The sequence below is a fragment of the Danio aesculapii genome, chromosome 9 (genome assembly GCF_903798145.1).
Source record: "Danio aesculapii chromosome 9, fDanAes4.1, whole genome shotgun sequence".
Taxonomy (NCBI): Eukaryota; Metazoa; Chordata; class Actinopteri; order Cypriniformes; family Danionidae; genus Danio; species Danio aesculapii.
Genome location: NC_079443.1, coordinates 16,922,374 through 16,940,800, shown reverse-complemented (window position 1 = coordinate 16,940,800; position 18,427 = coordinate 16,922,374). Strand labels below are relative to the sequence as shown.

Here is an 18,427-nt window from a genome sequence, read left to right as displayed (position 1 = left end):
ATTACAGCATAGGAGACAGGGAGCTTCTAGCAATCAAGCTAGCCTTGGAGGAGTGGCGTCACTGGTTGGAGGGAGCCAAACATCCGTTCCAGGTGATCACAGATCACAAAAACCTCCAATACATCAAAGAGGCCAAGAGACTATGTCCACGTCAAGCCAGATGGTCACTTTTCTTCTCACGTTTTGATTTCTCCATTTCCTATCGTCCAGGACCCAAGAATCTAAGAGCAGACGCTCTCTCTCGTTTACACGAGCATCACGATCATGAAGAACTCCCAACGAAGATTCTTCCCGAACACATCTCCATTTGTCCGATCACCTGGAACGCTCCTCCAGTCGTTGCCACTCCGGAAGCCCCTGCTCCGCCGGGATGCCCTCCTCATCGGCAGTTCATACCACCTGAACACCGGGTAGATCTGATCCACTCCTTACATACCTCGCTAGGCACTGGACATCCAGGGATCAACAATACTCTCTCGCTAGTATCCCAACGATTCTGGTGGCCAAACATGGCAAGGGATGTGAGGCAATATGTTCAGGGCTGTAAGGACTGTGCCCAATCCAAGAGCCCACGTCATCTACCCGCTGGAAAGCTCCATCCCTTGCCGATTCCGAACCGTCCCTGGTCACACCTAGGAGTGGACTTTATCACTGACCTCCCTTCGTCAGAAGGTAATACCTGTATTCTAGTCATAGTAGATAGATTCTCAAAGTTTGTCAAACTAATCCCTCTGAAAGGTCTTCCCACAGCCTTTGAAACTGCCGACAATATCTTTAATCAAGTCTTCAGGTCATTTGGTATTCCAGAAGATATTGTGTCGGACAGAGGTCCACAGTTCATCTCACGTCTATGGAAAGCCTTCTTCAAGCTCCTAGGTGTGGCCGTCAGCCTCTCTTCTGGATATCATCCCCAAACCAACGGGCAGACAGAGAGGAAGATTCAGGAGGTGGGACGGTTCCTGAGGACCTTCTGCAGTGGTCACCAGAACTCCTGGAGCCAGTATTTGGGCTGGGCAGAATATGCCCAAAATTCACTGCGGCAACCCTCCACCGGACTCACGCCATTCCAGTGCGTCCTGGGCTTCCAACCACCGCTCTTTCCCTGGGATGGCGAACCATCTGATGTCCCCGCAGTGGATCACTGGTTCCGGGAGAGCGAGAGAGTCTGGGACGAGGCTCATCAACATCTGCAGAGGGCAGTCCGTCGAAGCAAGGTAACCGCCGATAGGAGAAGGTCTGAAGAACCCAGATACACACCCGGACAAAAGGTGTGGCTATCCACCCGGGACATACGCATGCGACTGCCCTCTCGCAAGTTAAGTCCCCGATTTGTTGGTCCCTTCACCATCGTGGAACAGGTTAACCCCGTCACCTACAAACTACAATTACCCTCTCACTACCGTATTCACCCTACATTCCACGTATCACTCCTGAAACCCTATCACGATCCTGTTCTTCCCTCCACAGAGCCTGACCACGAAGAGGAACCCCCTCCTCCACTGCTCCTAGAAGAAGGAGCCGTCTACGCAGTGAAGGAGATCTTGCGTTCCCGACGTCGTGGTGGCCAGTTGGAGTACCTGGTGGACTGGGAAGGGTACGGCCCCGAAGAAAGGACATGGGTTCCCAGAGCTGATATTCTCGATCCTAGTCTCATGGTGGAGTTTCATGAGAGCCACCCTGAGTTCCCAGCGCCTAGAGGCAGAGGGAGACCACCACGGCGTCGGAGGTGTCGGCCCTCAGGAGCGGGCCCTGGGGAGGGGGGTACTGTCATGGATTGGTCAGGCTCTCACGACCCCCACTCACGAAGATCACCATCACCTGACTTCTAATGAGCACACAGCTGCATCACATTCACGAGCACCAGATAAAAGCACAGCACTCCAGTCGCTCATTGTCCGGGCTCGTCTCGACGAAAGCGGACAACTGAGCGACCACTCAGCGTAGTCATCCTCAGCTAAAACAAACGATTTACTTACCTGTTCTCTTTGTATTCCTCCTAGTCTTCCTGGTCCTCCCGAATCGTCCTGTCTTCCAGTCCTTCCAAGTCTGTGTCATCCTCTGTCAGCTGTATCTGGTGTGTGCTGTCCATCCTCGTGTATTCCTGTTACCCAGCCACGGAGGAAAAGACCCCAACATCATTCCTGATCCTCCTGGCTATCCTTCATGTGCTCCTTGTTGTCATTTAATAAACACCCTAACGTTTCCTTACCTCTGTCTCCTGTCCGCTACATAACACTTAGTCACAGACATAACCCAAAATACTGAGCTACAGGATAAAAGCATCTGAAAGCAGAGGGTGCTACCTGCAGTGTGTATGTTTACACACATTATGGCTTCATATGACAATTCTGCAAATAGTTGTTTTGAACAACTCAGATGAAGAGATGTGGAAGGAATATTTTTGAATGTTGGGAGATACTCAAGAATGTGCTGCAGCTTGTGAGACTCATTCAGCCTGTTTGAAATCAAGGACCACTGGTGTTGTATCAAAATCGGACTCCCTGGTTGGCAAATTGCACTCCTCTTCACATGCATTCGGGCACATACTTGAATGAAGCAATTACAGTTAAACTCACAGTGGTTAAACTGAAGCATTTTATTTGTCCCACAGTTGGCACTAAGAAAGAACACAGGAGCATTGTCTGATTAACAAGCAGCAAATAAATGTGGTTAGACAAGGCTTTCATTTTTGGCATCAACATCAGAGTGTTTCGATTGGCCCAGAGTAGACATCCGGCAATTTTCCTTCTGTGTTCACACAAAGCAGAATTCCAGCAATTAGCTGGTGATGTTACAACTTATCTTATCTGGTAGTTTTAAAAAGAGTCTATTCACACATAATCTCTTTTTACAACAATTTACTGGTAATTTTCCAGAAAAGTCAGTATAAGAAAGAGGCTAACACACTGTAAAACCCAACAGTCAACTTTATCAAATGAAATGAGTGTAGTTAACTCAAAATTGACTAAAAGTTAATTCTACTCATTTGAAAAGAGTTTTGAACTCAGTGTTGAAGGTAATTATTTAATTAAATACCACATTACTTCAACTTAAATGGAGTAAGTTCACAGTACTCATATAGATGAGTTGTTTTTTAACTCAAATGGTTTGTAGCAATTTGGTTTCCTCAAACGCTTTGAGTTACCTTAACTTACTGGGATTTACAGTACTCAGTTGGTTTGAGTTCTCTTCATTTATTGGGTTTTACTGTGCTCAAATTGCTTCGTTTACTCAAATGGATTAAGTTCACAGTTCTCATTAGGATTAGTTTTTGAACTTACAGTGTATGTTGCAATCGGATTCCTCAAATGGTTTGAGTTACCTTAACTTTTTGCGTTTTACAGTGTATGATCAATTTAAATACACAGAGTCAACAAACATTCCCATAAAATGCTGGAAATCATGAATCTGACTGAGATACGCATAAATAATTTGTATTTAGTTTACAGCATTCAGGATAAGCACATGTTCAGTTGAGTTCAGTTTCTTGCACAGACTTTTTATTTCACATCATATGACCTCAATGTGATAACACTAGTCAAGGGTATTAATTTAGTTGTACCTTTAAGCTTTTTTGACTCAAAGTTTTGTCACATAAACACGAGAGACTTAATAATTACCAAGAGACACTATATTTAAGCCAAAAAATCCTCTTAAATGCACATTTCTGGGGAGAAAACGTCACCTACACGTACTTTAGGTGAATTAGCAGTAGATTTTATTATGGTAGCGAACTATTAGTTTAATAGCTTAGGTTGGAATGTGTATTAACGAAAAATGGTCAGATTGATGTAGTTGGTCGTTCCCTGTATGCTTTAAAAGCAAATTCCACGCAGCTCTTTCGTGACGTCAAGATGCCTTTATATTACACGCCTGTTGCGCGTCCGGTAATTCGTCAGGAATACTAAAGGACGCGTTCGTGCTTTACACAGGTGGGACTGAAACATAATTTTAACATTTTGGCGGTAGAATGCAACGATATGTCGAAAGATGAAGTAGCACTTCAACGGAGACCAAACTATCAACATTAATTCCGTTGGCTATACTGCTGTGACGCGCGCTCAGGACTCGTGGTGAGCTGAAAATGACCCAAAAAGTCTAATGAAATGGATACTGCGAGACTTCATGAAAGGAACTCTCTTATTGACATCGACACAGTGTATTTAACTTAGATAACTAGTTTGAGCATCTGTCATATTCAACAGTTCAATGTGCTTTCAAAGTGAAGTGCGCTGTCATTGAGAATCACCATCACCATCATCTGTACCGAATCATGATGCTGATGCGCCGGAGAGCACTGAGGTGTTTACTGGAGGAGAGCAACAGTTAAATTCGTGCTTCTTACTTCAAGAAATCCAGCAGACTCGAATGAACTTTCCAGCTATGTTTTTCGAGCAGGCTGATTTAAACTACAGCTTCAACATGAGCGAGGAGGACCGCTTAACTCTTCTGAACGAGGACTGGAGCGACTCGCCGATGGAGACGCTCTCTCGCGCGGGTTTCATCGCGCTCTCCGTGTTCTTGGGATTCATCATGACTTTCGGCTTTTTCAATAACCTTATAGTATTAGTGCTCTTCTGTAAGTTTAAGACGCTGAGGACGCCGGTTAACATGCTGCTTCTTAACATCAGTGTCAGTGACATGTTGGTGTGTATGTTCGGGACGACCCTGAGCTTCGCGTCCAGCGTGCGGGGAAGGTGGCTACTCGGGCGGCACGGCTGCATGTGGTACGGCTTCATCAACTCCTGCTTCGGTACGTACTCAGAAGACATTAACCATGTGCTTTTAGAAAGTTTCATGGGTTTTTCACAAGCTGTGAGGGATAGTCAGCTCCAAAACGCAAACACAAACATGGTTGAGTACTGCAACCTTTCATCGAGTCACCAGAACACAACACAGATTTATTTTACCCCACTTGTGACCCATTTGTCATTTTATTTTTCAAAATGTACATATACAAATCATCTAAAGGCATATTAAATAAGCTTTGTATTGAATGTTTTGTTTGGATACAATATTTGGATATTTAATAAATCCAAAAATCTGAGGGTGCAAAAAATTAAAACATTGAGAAAATTGCCTTTAAATTTGTCTAAATGTAGTGCTTAGCAATACATGTTACTAATAAAAAAGTTTTGATATATTTACCATAGGAAATGTACAAACTACCCTGCAAGTATTTATTTATTTTTATTTTTTGTTTGTTTTTAAAAGATGTCTAATAGATGTCTAATAGACATCTAAAGATCGTCTTGGCTAAAACAAGGCTAAATATCTCATCAAATAAACAGAAATGTATGAGTAAACATATAAAGTCTATTTAATCTGTCTATTTGACAATTAGTCTAATTTTGGGCTATTCTTAGATGCTTATTAGATTTTCACAGACAGCCCAAGTTTAGTCTTGTTTTAGCCAAGCTATCTACATTTAGATGTCTATTAGACGTCTATTAAACACAAACTTTTTGCTGGGTATCCTCATGGAATCTGATCTTTACTTAATATTTAAATGATCTTTGGCAAAAGAAAAATCTATAGTTTTGACACATTAACAGTTATTTTCTGGCTATTGCCAAACATATTCTTGTTCAATAGAATACTGGTTTTGTGGTCCAGGGTCACATATCAAATGACAACAATCATTGAAAAATCAAATGCAAGATTTTTCAGATCACTTTTATACATGGATTAAGATTTTATACAACTCCATCAAGCTATTTTACATACTATGTAATGTTTTTTATACATCCGAGCATACATTTATATTTTGGCAGTCTTATTACAAATCACACAGTACAACATGGATCTAATAAATCTTGCTTTGGAATGCATTGTATGATGATGACGACATCTGTTGAATTCTATGATGCTAGTATAGATGAATAAAACATCATCAGCATGTGCTGGTGGTAAGCAGAAGTCACACTTTGGTAACAGCTAGAGGGCACTTTGCACAAGCAAGACCTCTAATTCCACAAGATTTCTTTTCTTACCAGTTATTTATTTTAGCTACTTCTTGTATTTAGGTTTTACTGCCATGTTGAAAAAACATACCTAATCGACTTGTCAGTAAATGTACAGTAAGTTGTAGCAGCAACTGTAAGATGATCATCCTAATAACTTTCTTCTGAGGCAGCCCAAAATCTTACAACATATAATTAACCTGTTTTTACTGTTATATCCTTGATCTTGACTGTAAAATGTTTGACATCCATGCAAAAATTGTCATTTTTCATAAAGGCTTGTCTTGACAGCAAGGTCTTTTAAATGAATAGTTCACCCGAAAATAAAAATAAATTCGCCCTTGACTTGTTCCAAACCAGTAATTTTTTTTCTATTGAACACAAAATAAGATATTTTGAAGAATGTTGGAAACCTGTAACCGTTTACTTCCATAGCTCTTTAACTACCTGCTCTACCAAATGGTTGATCATGTTTTGACTGTTTTAAATAATGACTGTTAAAGTAATTTAAGCAATGACTGTTTTAAATAATGGTTTACACAGCAAAATAATCAAACAAACATTATTATGTTGCACTACTACACTTGATTTTGTTTTTACTGTACAAAAAGAAAGTGCAAAAATGAGAATCTAAAATATTTTATGGCATACTTAAAAAAAAAAAGATTTAGTATTTAAAAATGTTTTATTTTGATTATTATTTTTAAATACCTTGGTCTTACACTTCATATTTTCAGATTTTTCATAGTTTATGTATTAAATCCAATACTTATACATAAACTGACATATAAATCATTTGGCAGAGGCTGATATTTTAGAAATTATGGGATGTGTTGAGTGTGTTAAGTAGCGTCATTAGTTAAGAAATGCAATCCTGTTTTTTTTTCTTGGTGGAGCAGTCTAAGGGATTATATGTGTTTTTCCTACTGTAAATGGTTACAGGTTTCCAACATTCTTCAAAATATCTTGTTTTTTGTTAGAAAAAATCGAAACACCTATAACTGGTTTGAAACAAGTCAAGGGTGAGTAAAAGATGACAGAATTTAAGCCCTTTAATCTGTTGATGTTAAATTTCACTGTCTTCACTGAGTTATTTAGGGAAAGGTATTTTAAAGATTCCTCTGCCTCAGAATCAGAATCAGAATCAGTTTTATTGCCAAGTGTGCTTCACACAAACAAGGAATTTGTTTTGGCTACAGAAGCTTCCAGTGTACATAAAGTGACAAGTGACCAACACAAAATAAATATGAAAAAAATAAAATAAAAATAAAAATGATAAACATTAAACAGATGCGGTTAGTCAAGAAATCTGGATGTTGAGTTGTATGTACAGATTGTTATAAATATACAGGTTATAAGGTGCTGTGTACAAGTGCACCTTATAACCTGTATATTTATATTTATTTATATTTATTATATATATATATATATATATATATATATATATATATATATATATATATATATATATATATATATATATATATATATTATATTATATTATATTATATTATATTATATATATTTATATGTGCCTTTATAGTGTTAAGACATTTCTGCTAATTGACATCAAAAACAGCTAGCATAATTTACATCAATGCTTTTATTTTTGCCATCATCATTCAGAAATCAGCATAACTGATATATTTAAAAAAAGGAAAAACATGAAACTTTTTTTCTCACCCCGCTTGTTATGTTGGCTTGAGAAAGCCAACATATTGTTATCCTACTTAAACATATTATTATTTCATCTTCTTAGACCAATTCTATCTCCTCCCAGGGCTTTAATGCTACAAGCCTCAAATTTGGCCAAAAGCTGTGTTCTGCATTAGGTTTTGTTGCTATATCTGTTCAGGTTTAGGGTTAGCAAGGTTAGTTGTAGGATTAAAGTTTTCCAATAAATAATTTTTAGCATTATATTTTTCAAAATACGACAAGCCTTATTTCACTTAAAGTCCATGTTTTTACTGATGTGGCAGGCCATATTTGCAAAAGGTAAATTTTTACTCATATGGCAAGCAATATTTGCATGTGTCCCTTTTACATTTATTAAGCATTGTATTTTCAATAAAAAAAATATGGCAAGCCATTTTTACATAATGTCCAAGTGCAATTTTTGATTGTCATAGAGGCATTGGAGTTGATTTATATCGCTCATATTGGCAAGAAGCTTTGATGTATCATCACTAAGCTGTCAATTGTCCCCATAGCAACAAAAAAGGCTAACCTAGCAACTATTTAAAAACAGCAATATCTCTACATCAGAACATCGTAGGGACCTGGGTATTGCTTGTTTGGCTCAAAATCGTACTTCCTGTGTACTAAGTATGGTAACAATGATTAGCCAAATGCTAATAACGATTACGGGCAGCACAGTTGTGCAGTGGGTAGCACAATCACCTCAAAGCAAGAAGGTCGCGTGTTTGAGCCCCGGCTGGATCCATTGAAAATGACCCAAAAAGTCTAATGAAATGGATACTGCGAGACTTCATGAAAGGAACTCTCTTATTGACATCGACACAGTGTATTTAACTTAGATAACTAGTTTGAGCATCTGTCATATTCAACAGTTCAATGTGCTTTCAAAGTGAAGTGCGCTGTCATTGAGAATCACCATCACCATCATCTGTACCGAATCATGATGCTGATGCGCCGGAGAGCACTGAGGTGTTTACTGGAGGAGAGCAACAGTTAAATTCGTGCTTCTTACTTCAAGAAATCCAGCAGACTCGAATGAACTTTCCAGCTATGTTTTTCGAGCAGGCTGATTTAAACTACAGCTTCAACATGAGCGAGGAGGACCGCTTAACTCTTCTGAACGAGGACTGGAGCGACTCGCCGATGGAGACGCTCTCTCGCGCGGGTTTCATCGCGCTCTCCGTGTTCTTGGGATTCATCATGACTTTCGGCTTTTTCAATAACCTTATAGTATTAGTGCTCTTCTGTAAGTTTAAGACGCTGAGGACGCCGGTTAACATGCTGCTTCTTAACATCAGTGTCAGTGACATGTTGGTGTGTATGTTCGGGACGACCCTGAGCTTCGCGTCCAGCGTGCGGGGAAGGTGGCTACTCGGGCGGCACGGCTGCATGTGGTACGGCTTCATCAACTCCTGCTTCGGTACGTACTCAGAAGACATTAACCATGTGCTTTTAGAAAGTTTCATGGGTTTTTCACAAGCTGTGAGGGATAGTCAGCTCCAAAACGCAAACACAAACATGGTTGAGTACTGCAACCTTTCATCGAGTCACCAGAACACAACACAGATTTATTTTACCCCACTTGTGACCCATTTGTCATTTTATTTTTCAAAATGTACATATACAAATCATCTAAAGGCATATTAAATAAGCTTTGTATTGAATGTTTTGTTTGGATACAATATTTGGATATTTAATAAATCCAAAAATCTGAGGGTGCAAAAAATTAAAACATTGAGAAAATTGCCTTTAAATTTGTCTAAATGTAGTGCTTAGCAATACATGTTACTAATAAAAAAGTTTTGATATATTTACCATAGGAAATGTACAAACTACCCTGCAAGTATTTATTTATTTTTATTTTTTGTTTGTTTTTAAAAGATGTCTAATAGATGTCTAATAGACATCTAAAGATCGTCTTGGCTAAAACAAGGCTAAATATCTCATCAAATAAACAGAAATGTATGAGTAAACATATAAAGTCTATTTAATCTGTCTATTTGACAATTAGTCTAATTTTGGGCTATTCTTAGATGCTTATTAGATTTTCACAGACAGCCCAAGTTTAGTCTTGTTTTAGCCAAGCTATCTACATTTAGATGTCTATTAGACGTCTATTAAACACAAACTTTTTGCTGGGTATCCTCATGGAATCTGATCTTTACTTAATATTTAAATGATCTTTGGCAAAAGAAAAATCTATAGTTTTGACACATTAACAGTTATTTTCTGGCTATTGCCAAACATATTCTTGTTCAATAGAATACTGGTTTTGTGGTCCAGGGTCACATATCAAATGACAACAATCATTGAAAAATCAAATGCAAGATTTTTCAGATCACTTTTATACATGGATTAAGATTTTATACAACTCCATCAAGCTATTTTACATACTATGTAATGTTTTTTATACATCCGAGCATACATTTATATTTTGGCAGTCTTATTACAAATCACACAGTACAACATGGATCTAATAAATCTTGCTTTGGAATGCATTGTATGATGATGACGACATCTGTTGAATTCTATGATGCTAGTATAGATGAATAAAACATCATCAGCATGTGCTGGTGGTAAGCAGAAGTCACACTTTGGTAACAGCTAGAGGGCACTTTGCACAAGCAAGACCTCTAATTCCACAAGATTTCTTTTCTTACCAGTTATTTATTTTAGCTACTTCTTGTATTTAGGTTTTACTGCCATGTTGAAAAAACATACCTAATCGACTTGTCAGTAAATGTACAGTAAGTTGTAGCAGCAACTGTAAGATGATCATCCTAATAACTTTCTTCTGAGGCAGCCCAAAATCTTACAACATATAATTAACCTGTTTTTACTGTTATATCCTTGATCTTGACTGTAAAATGTTTGACATCCATGCAAAAATTGTCATTTTTCATAAAGGCTTGTCTTGACAGCAAGGTCTTTTAAATGAATAGTTCACCCGAAAATAAAAATAAATTCGCCCTTGACTTGTTCCAAACCAGTAATTTTTTTTCTATTGAACACAAAATAAGATATTTTGAAGAATGTTGGAAACCTGTAACCGTTTACTTCCATAGCTCTTTAACTACCTGCTCTACCAAATGGTTGATCATGTTTTGACTGTTTTAAATAATGACTGTTAAAGTAATTTAAGCAATGACTGTTTTAAATAATGGTTTACACAGCAAAATAATCAAACAAACATTATTATGTTGCACTACTACACTTGATTTTGTTTTTACTGTACAAAAAGAAAGTGCAAAAATGAGAATCTAAAATATTTTATGGCATACTTAAAAAAAAAAAGATTTAGTATTTAAAAATGTTTTATTTTGATTATTATTTTTAAATACCTTGGTCTTACACTTCATATTTTCAGATTTTTCATAGTTTATGTATTAAATCCAATACTTATACATAAACTGACATATAAATCATTTGGCAGAGGCTGATATTTTAGAAATTATGGGATGTGTTGAGTGTGTTAAGTAGCGTCATTAGTTAAGAAATGCAATCCTGTTTTTTTTTCTTGGTGGAGCAGTCTAAGGGATTATATGTGTTTTTCCTACTGTAAATGGTTACAGGTTTCCAACATTCTTCAAAATATCTTGTTTTTTGTTAGAAAAAATCGAAACACCTATAACTGGTTTGAAACAAGTCAAGGGTGAGTAAAAGATGACAGAATTTAAGCCCTTTAATCTGTTGATGTTAAATTTCACTGTCTTCACTGAGTTATTTAGGGAAAGGTATTTTAAAGATTCCTCTGCCTCAGAATCAGAATCAGAATCAGTTTTATTGCCAAGTGTGCTTCACACAAACAAGGAATTTGTTTTGGCTACAGAAGCTTCCAGTGTACATAAAGTGACAAGTGACCAACACAAAATAAATATGAAAAAAATAAAATAAAAATAAAAATGATAAACATTAAACAGATGCGGTTAGTCAAGAAATCTGGATGTTGAGTTGTATGTACAGATTGTTATAAATATACAGGTTATAAGGTGCTGTGTACAAGTGCACCTTATAACCTGTATATTTATATTTATTTATATTTATTATATATATATATATATATATATATATATATATATATATATATATATATATATATATATATATATATATATATATATATATATATATATATTATATTATATTATATTATATTATATTATATATATTTATATGTGCCTTTATAGTGTTAAGACATTTCTGCTAATTGACATCAAAAACAGCTAGCATAATTTACATCAATGCTTTTATTTTTGCCATCATCATTCAGAAATCAGCATAACTGATATATTTAAAAAAAGGAAAAACATGAAACTTTTTTTCTCACCCCGCTTGTTATGTTGGCTTGAGAAAGCCAACATATTGTTATCCTACTTAAACATATTATTATTTCATCTTCTTAGACCAATTCTATCTCCTCCCAGGGCTTTAATGCTACAAGCCTCAAATTTGGCCAAAAGCTGTGTTCTGCATTAGGTTTTGTTGCTATATCTGTTCAGGTTTAGGGTTAGCAAGGTTAGTTGTAGGATTAAAGTTTTCCAATAAATAATTTTTAGCATTATATTTTTCAAAATACGACAAGCCTTATTTCACTTAAAGTCCATGTTTTTACTGATGTGGCAGGCCATATTTGCAAAAGGTAAATTTTTACTCATATGGCAAGCAATATTTGCATGTGTCCCTTTTACATTTATTAAGCATTGTATTTTCAATAAAAAAAATATGGCAAGCCATTTTTACATAATGTCCAAGTGCAATTTTTGATTGTCATAGAGGCATTGGAGTTGATTTATATCGCTCATATTGGCAAGAAGCTTTGATGTATCATCACTAAGCTGTCAATTGTCCCCATAGCAACAAAAAAGGCTAACCTAGCAACTATTTAAAAACAGCAATATCTCTACATCAGAACATCGTAGGGACCTGGGTATTGCTTGTTTGGCTCAAAATCGTACTTCCTGTGTACTAAGTATGGTAACAATGATTAGCCAAATGCTAATAACGATTACGGGCAGCACAGTTGTGCAGTGGGTAGCACAATCACCTCAAAGCAAGAAGGTCGCGTGTTTGAGCCCCGGCTGGATCCATTGGCGTTTCTGTGTGGAGTTTGCACGTTCTCCCCATGTTCGCGTGGGTTTCTCCGGGTGCTCCGGTTTCCCCCACAGTCCAAAAACATGTGGTATAGGTGAATTGGGTAGGCTAAATTGGCCGTAGTGTATGTTTGTGAATGAGTGTGTGTGGATGTTTCCCAGTGATGGGTTGCAGCTGGAAGGGCATCTGCTGTGTAGAACATATGCTGGATAACTTGGTGGTTCATTCCACTGTGGTGACCCCAGATTATTAAAAGTACTAAGCCAAAAAGAAAATGAATGAATGAATAATAATGATAACTTACATGCTATTAATGATTATCTAAGTGCAATAATGTGCTACAAATGCTTACTAAGTATTAGGATTTGATCAAACATGTACATGAGGGTTGCCATTTAACAACCCAGTTTAGGTTAGCAACTGCTTAGCAACCACCTAGCAATGGCATAAACATTTTAGCAACTGCCTAGCAAATACTTTATCGCTGTGTCTCCTGCTAACTGGCATTCCCAGTCCTAATGCAGTAATGTTGGCTTTTTCAAGCCAACATCAAAGTTCATCAACGAAATTTAGGTTCTAGTTGAAATATATCATCATAAGTCATCATACTATACTTATATAAAAACTAAAATGTCTGAATTATATTTGCCAACGAATCCTAAAAAAGTATAAACAAACAAACAAGCAAATAAACAAACAAACAAATAAATAATTAATCAATTTTGCATAATTTTTAAATATGTCATCAAATGTACTGTTCTAAATATAGCTGCACAAACCTTTTTTGATATATAAACTATTGTTACACTGATTGACATTTGTGGGTATCTCAGTAAATGGAAATCCACATACTGTGTGTATACAGCATATGATTGGAGATGATGTAGAATGACATTAAATGAAAAAATAATAATAAAAAGAAGAAGAAATAAACAGTTGATCAACCTTAGTCATTCTTTCCTCATAAATATGTTGAGCTGCTTTTATATAGCAATAACACAGTGGATTTGTACTTGCACACTGTGAGTGTTGTAGCATACCTGATGCACATATGCAAAACACTTGTAATTTGTCCTTGAGATTCTTTGAAGAAGATGAAACACACCAAAGAACTTCTCCAATGGGAATTCTGACCATTCTGCATTCAAAGCCCAAACAAAATAGTACGGGGATAGCAACACAAAGCTCAAAAGGCCTAATTTGGAATGTGTGAACTAATAAAACATGTAGTTTAAATGCAATGTAGGCTGAACGCAAATGAATCCATTTGCGATTTCATTAGTCTTTATTGGAAATGTACTGGGGATTGTCAGTCAGGAAGGATGTTGGCAAAATCATGTCAGGGAACCCTCAAGGGTAAAACCTGACTGGAATTAAAAACAAATACAGTATGTAAAATGCGATTTCCCAGAAACCATATAACTTCCATTATTAAATCTGTTTCTAGTAGCAATGCTTATAATGCTGTTAAAGCAAAAGACAAACCAAGGCTTCTTCCTCAAGCCAGAGATCATGTACAGAGTCTACAGAAAATTCTAGATATTTGAGAATGTTTTAGTTTAGTCATAGTCATTTTTAAGTAGGTCAGATTTTCATATGGTTGAAAGTATGTGTAAAACACTGTAAAAAAAGACTATATATTGAAGAAATAATTTGGCCATAGAGAGAGAAAGAAAGGCAGTCATGCACTTCCTTAGGTAATGTCCTCTGCAATACTCATACTAGTATGCAAGTATCTCATACTAAGGAGTTTTCACACATGAAATTGTTAACCCTGGGTCATCCTAAACCCCGGATAAATGGAATCCAGGGTTATCAATCACCTTTCACACTGTTCATACTATACCATGGGTTAACAAATAATCCTGGGTATTCATTAATAGACATTTCACGCTGTACATTCCTAAACTCCGGGTTAACGTTGTTGTTGGCATATTCGTGGTGTCACTATTAGACGAAGAGCAGGCTACTTTTTCACACTGGATTTTTGTATCTTCTTGTCAGCTATAAGACAAATGTCTGTTTTAGCCCTCAAGAGATGCACAAAGAAGCAAGAAAACAAAACAAAAAAGTACAAATTAATAAAAAAAGGAGCAAAGTATTAGGGCTGACTAAAGATTTTCCTAGTCGACCTGTTTAATCACCTGTTTACTCCCAGCAGGCATAGAACATCAACATGACGCCAGATTGACATTGTACCCCAACATCGTTGAATGTTGCATTTTGTTTGGAAATGAAAATCAGGTGATGTTAGAACCCAACATCATATTGACATCAATGTCCAACTCCAATCTTAAATCAACCAAATATCAATGTCTAATGTTGTTACAGCTTGACGTTGTGTGGATGTTACCACTATGACGTCTATCAGACCTTGGATTTTGGTTGCTGTACCTGACGAATATATGTCAGGATTTGACGTCAATATGACATTGGTTTAAGATGGCTCAATGTTTTGGTCACTTTCCAACACAACCTAAAATCAACCAAATATCAACATTATCATTATTAGACGTCAAACTAAAGTTGTCCTTAGATGCTGGCTTGACATTGAATTTTGGTCACCTGACATGACCTAAATCTAACCTAATATTAGTGTCTTATGACGATATATGCCTGCTGGATTGTATTAATTGAATTACTTAAGCAAATAAGGGGGAAGCAGTTTTCAAGAGAGGAGAAACAATGTCATTTGTATTGTTTTACGTAGCACAGAAAACTAAAATATAATACTAAGTGCTAAAATTAGACATTAAGAACTGACAAATTATGTGATTTTGAATGTCTTTAAAAAAAACGAAATGGAGCTTTTCTGAATATTCATAATTCATTCATAAAAAATAGTATAACAGTCACTCAAATCGCAACTTTTGAACTTGCTAATAATAAAACACACCATATAGTAAAAAAAAATACAAAAGAAAAAATTAATATATCACATAGTGCATTGGTAGCTGTAGGCCTACAGCAATAGTCTCAAACTCAATTCCTGGAGGGCCACAGCTCTGCACAGTTTAGCTCCAACCACCTCCAAGTCACACCTGCTTAATAGTCTCTAGTAGTCTTGAACACCTTGATTAGTTGGATCAGCTGTGTTTGATTAGGGTTAGAGCAAAACTGTGCAGAGCTGTGGCCCTCCAGGAATTGAGTTTGAGACCTATGGCCTACAGGGATAATCACATGAAAATGAAAATAATAGTCGAATCAAAAAAATAGTCAAAAAGAGCCTTTCCTTAGCTAATAAATGTTTGGGTAAGTCGAATATAAAAATAATTAAATTAAACACAAGAATATACAGCAAAGTGTAAAGGCTTAAGGGAAATAATGTTAAAAACTGCAAACAAAATCATTCCGAAGGAAGAATCTTTGAATTAATATAAAATTCCAAAAGTTCTGAATTTAAATATAGCAAATAAAAACAAATGAACAATATAGCCAATATACAATGAACAACATAGCATCTGAAACACTTGTTTTTAGTGCCACTAAGCATGATCCTTCAAATAAAACATCGAATGGAAAATACGTTTTAGTTTAATAGTAATTTAAATAAATAGTACAGCCTGTAAATTAAATAAAACAAAATATACAAATAAACAAAATATAGGCTAACCACACATTGAAATTTTACAAAAACATGGAGAATTATAACTGACCGTCTCTATTTGCATTTTCCATTCAATCTCATTTTTACATATTATGAGAAGTTGCCTATAAATTGTTGGGAAGAAGAGAGCTCTGTTTCTTTAATGAGCCCGGCCCTTAAGGGAAACTCAATGATCTGATCTGGAAGGGATGGAGTGATGGAATGATCGCACACTTTCAATTCCCTGACATTAATAGCAGGTGGATTTTCCAGGTCTGCTTAATGAGCTCTCACTTCTGCGGAACTTCATAACCCTCCCACCCCCACCCTACACCACACCTGCAACTAACTGACCAATGACAATTTAGTCGACCAAGCCTGTTCTGGTCGACTATCAATTAATTATTAGGGGCAGCCCCACAAAAAAATGTCATCTTGCCCACTCCTGATTACTCCAGTTTACACATTTTCAATATTTTAACATTTCTCACTCTGCGTATCCTGTTACTGACATGACATTACTGTTCAACCTTAATAAGCCTTGCATAAGTCTTACTTACTTCTGATTAGTTGTCAAGCCTCCAGAAGCAACAAACAAAAAACACTGGTCCGTTTCACACTGAACAAACCTGGCATTACAATGTCGGGTTAACAGCACAAATGCGGTGCTAACCATGCTCCAGAGCAGGTTTCATAAAGCTGCGGTCACACTTGACTTTTCCTCCCATAGACTTCCATTCATACGCACGCGAATGCGTCAGACCGGAAACGCAGGGTCATGCGTTAAGATTCGCAGCTCGCTGCGGTGCAAAGTTCAAGCTTGGTGAACTCTGACCTGCGAAATCGCATCACTTGACTGCGTGAGACCTATCGAGGATTAAAACACGACCTCTCTGGACAGAAATTTAAAATATTGAGCAATCGTTGGCTTTTTTAAATGTCTAATTATCTTGTTTAATCCCGGCCCTTTTCGCAGCGCCGTACGACAGAATTTCGCACACACAAAGCCCAATGTGACCGCAGCTTAACTCTGGGTTAAATGCAGTGCTAACTCCTCTCAAATGACAGGTGTGAAAGCAGTGTTTAGAATGACAATAACCCAGGGTCAAACAGATTTTATCGATTAGGAATCATCTCGAGACTGAAATCATTATTGGCTTTTAATGATATAAAGAAAATCCTTCATCCTTTTATTACTTCTTGCATTGACTATTGTACCTCATTGTATTTGTGTCTTCCTTAGTCATCTATTAGAGGCGTATAGATGGTACAAAATGCTGATGCAAGGCTGTTGACTAGGGCAAAGAAACCTGAACACATTACACCAATTTTAGCCTTTAGACAAAGCAGTTCTGTAGGCAAAAGGGGCTCCAACCCATACTAGTAAGGTGTACCTAATAAAGTGGCTGGTGAGTGTACATAAAATGAACTTACTTAATGTTAAGTAACAGTGTGAAAAGCCAGATTGTAGCTGTTTGTATGCGCTGCAAAGCATTGTAATAATAATATTTGCATTAGCTAGCTATAGAGGTAAAAGAGCAGGACCTACTGTCTGATCAAAACACTGCAATAGATGATTTGTTTTTACGAAAATAATAACCGCAAGATAACTGGTGCATCCTTCATTGCACAGCATGCATTCATGTGTGGGTTTATAAAGAGGAAAGATCTTGATGCAGAGAACTTTAAATATCTAGAGAGTCGGAGAGAAAGCATGCGTCAAAGACACAAACATGACCTGTACCTGATTTTTTCAGCAGTCTTTCCATACCTGTCTTTTCAGATCAGTCACCCAGCAATTTAAAGGCCATTTACAAATATTTAACATAGCCAGGGCATGAATATTTATCTTTTGGGACGTGCTTTTGCATTTTCTAGCTTTAGGTGCTTGTTTGTTCATGTTTTGTCAAGCAGAGGTTATGGCAATAGTTCAAACGGCACGATGCTGTGCTTTGCCACACAGTGGTTCATGCCTTATCTGTCGATTCAGGCTGTTTCTGCAGCTTTGACCATGCCAGAGATTGCACTTTAAGGAACAGATTTTCATTTGAAATGTAGGCGGCATGCGCAACATGTTGCATTAATATTG

General features: G+C 36.9%; 1 protein-coding gene across 1 annotated transcript in view; it reads left to right on the top strand.

Annotated features, from left to right (window-relative positions):
• The first annotated feature begins 8,681 nt into the window (after positions 1-8,681).
• tmtops2b (teleost multiple tissue opsin 2b) overlaps positions 8,682-18,427 on the top strand; it is a 100,910-nt gene continuing 91,164 nt past the window's right edge. Inside the window, exon 1 of the mRNA XM_056465039.1 lies at positions 8,682-9,081. Coding sequence (XP_056321014.1) covers positions 8,697-9,081 — 385 coding nt within the window. The 5' untranslated portion in view covers positions 8,682-8,696. The remainder of the gene's footprint in view (positions 9,082-18,427) is intronic.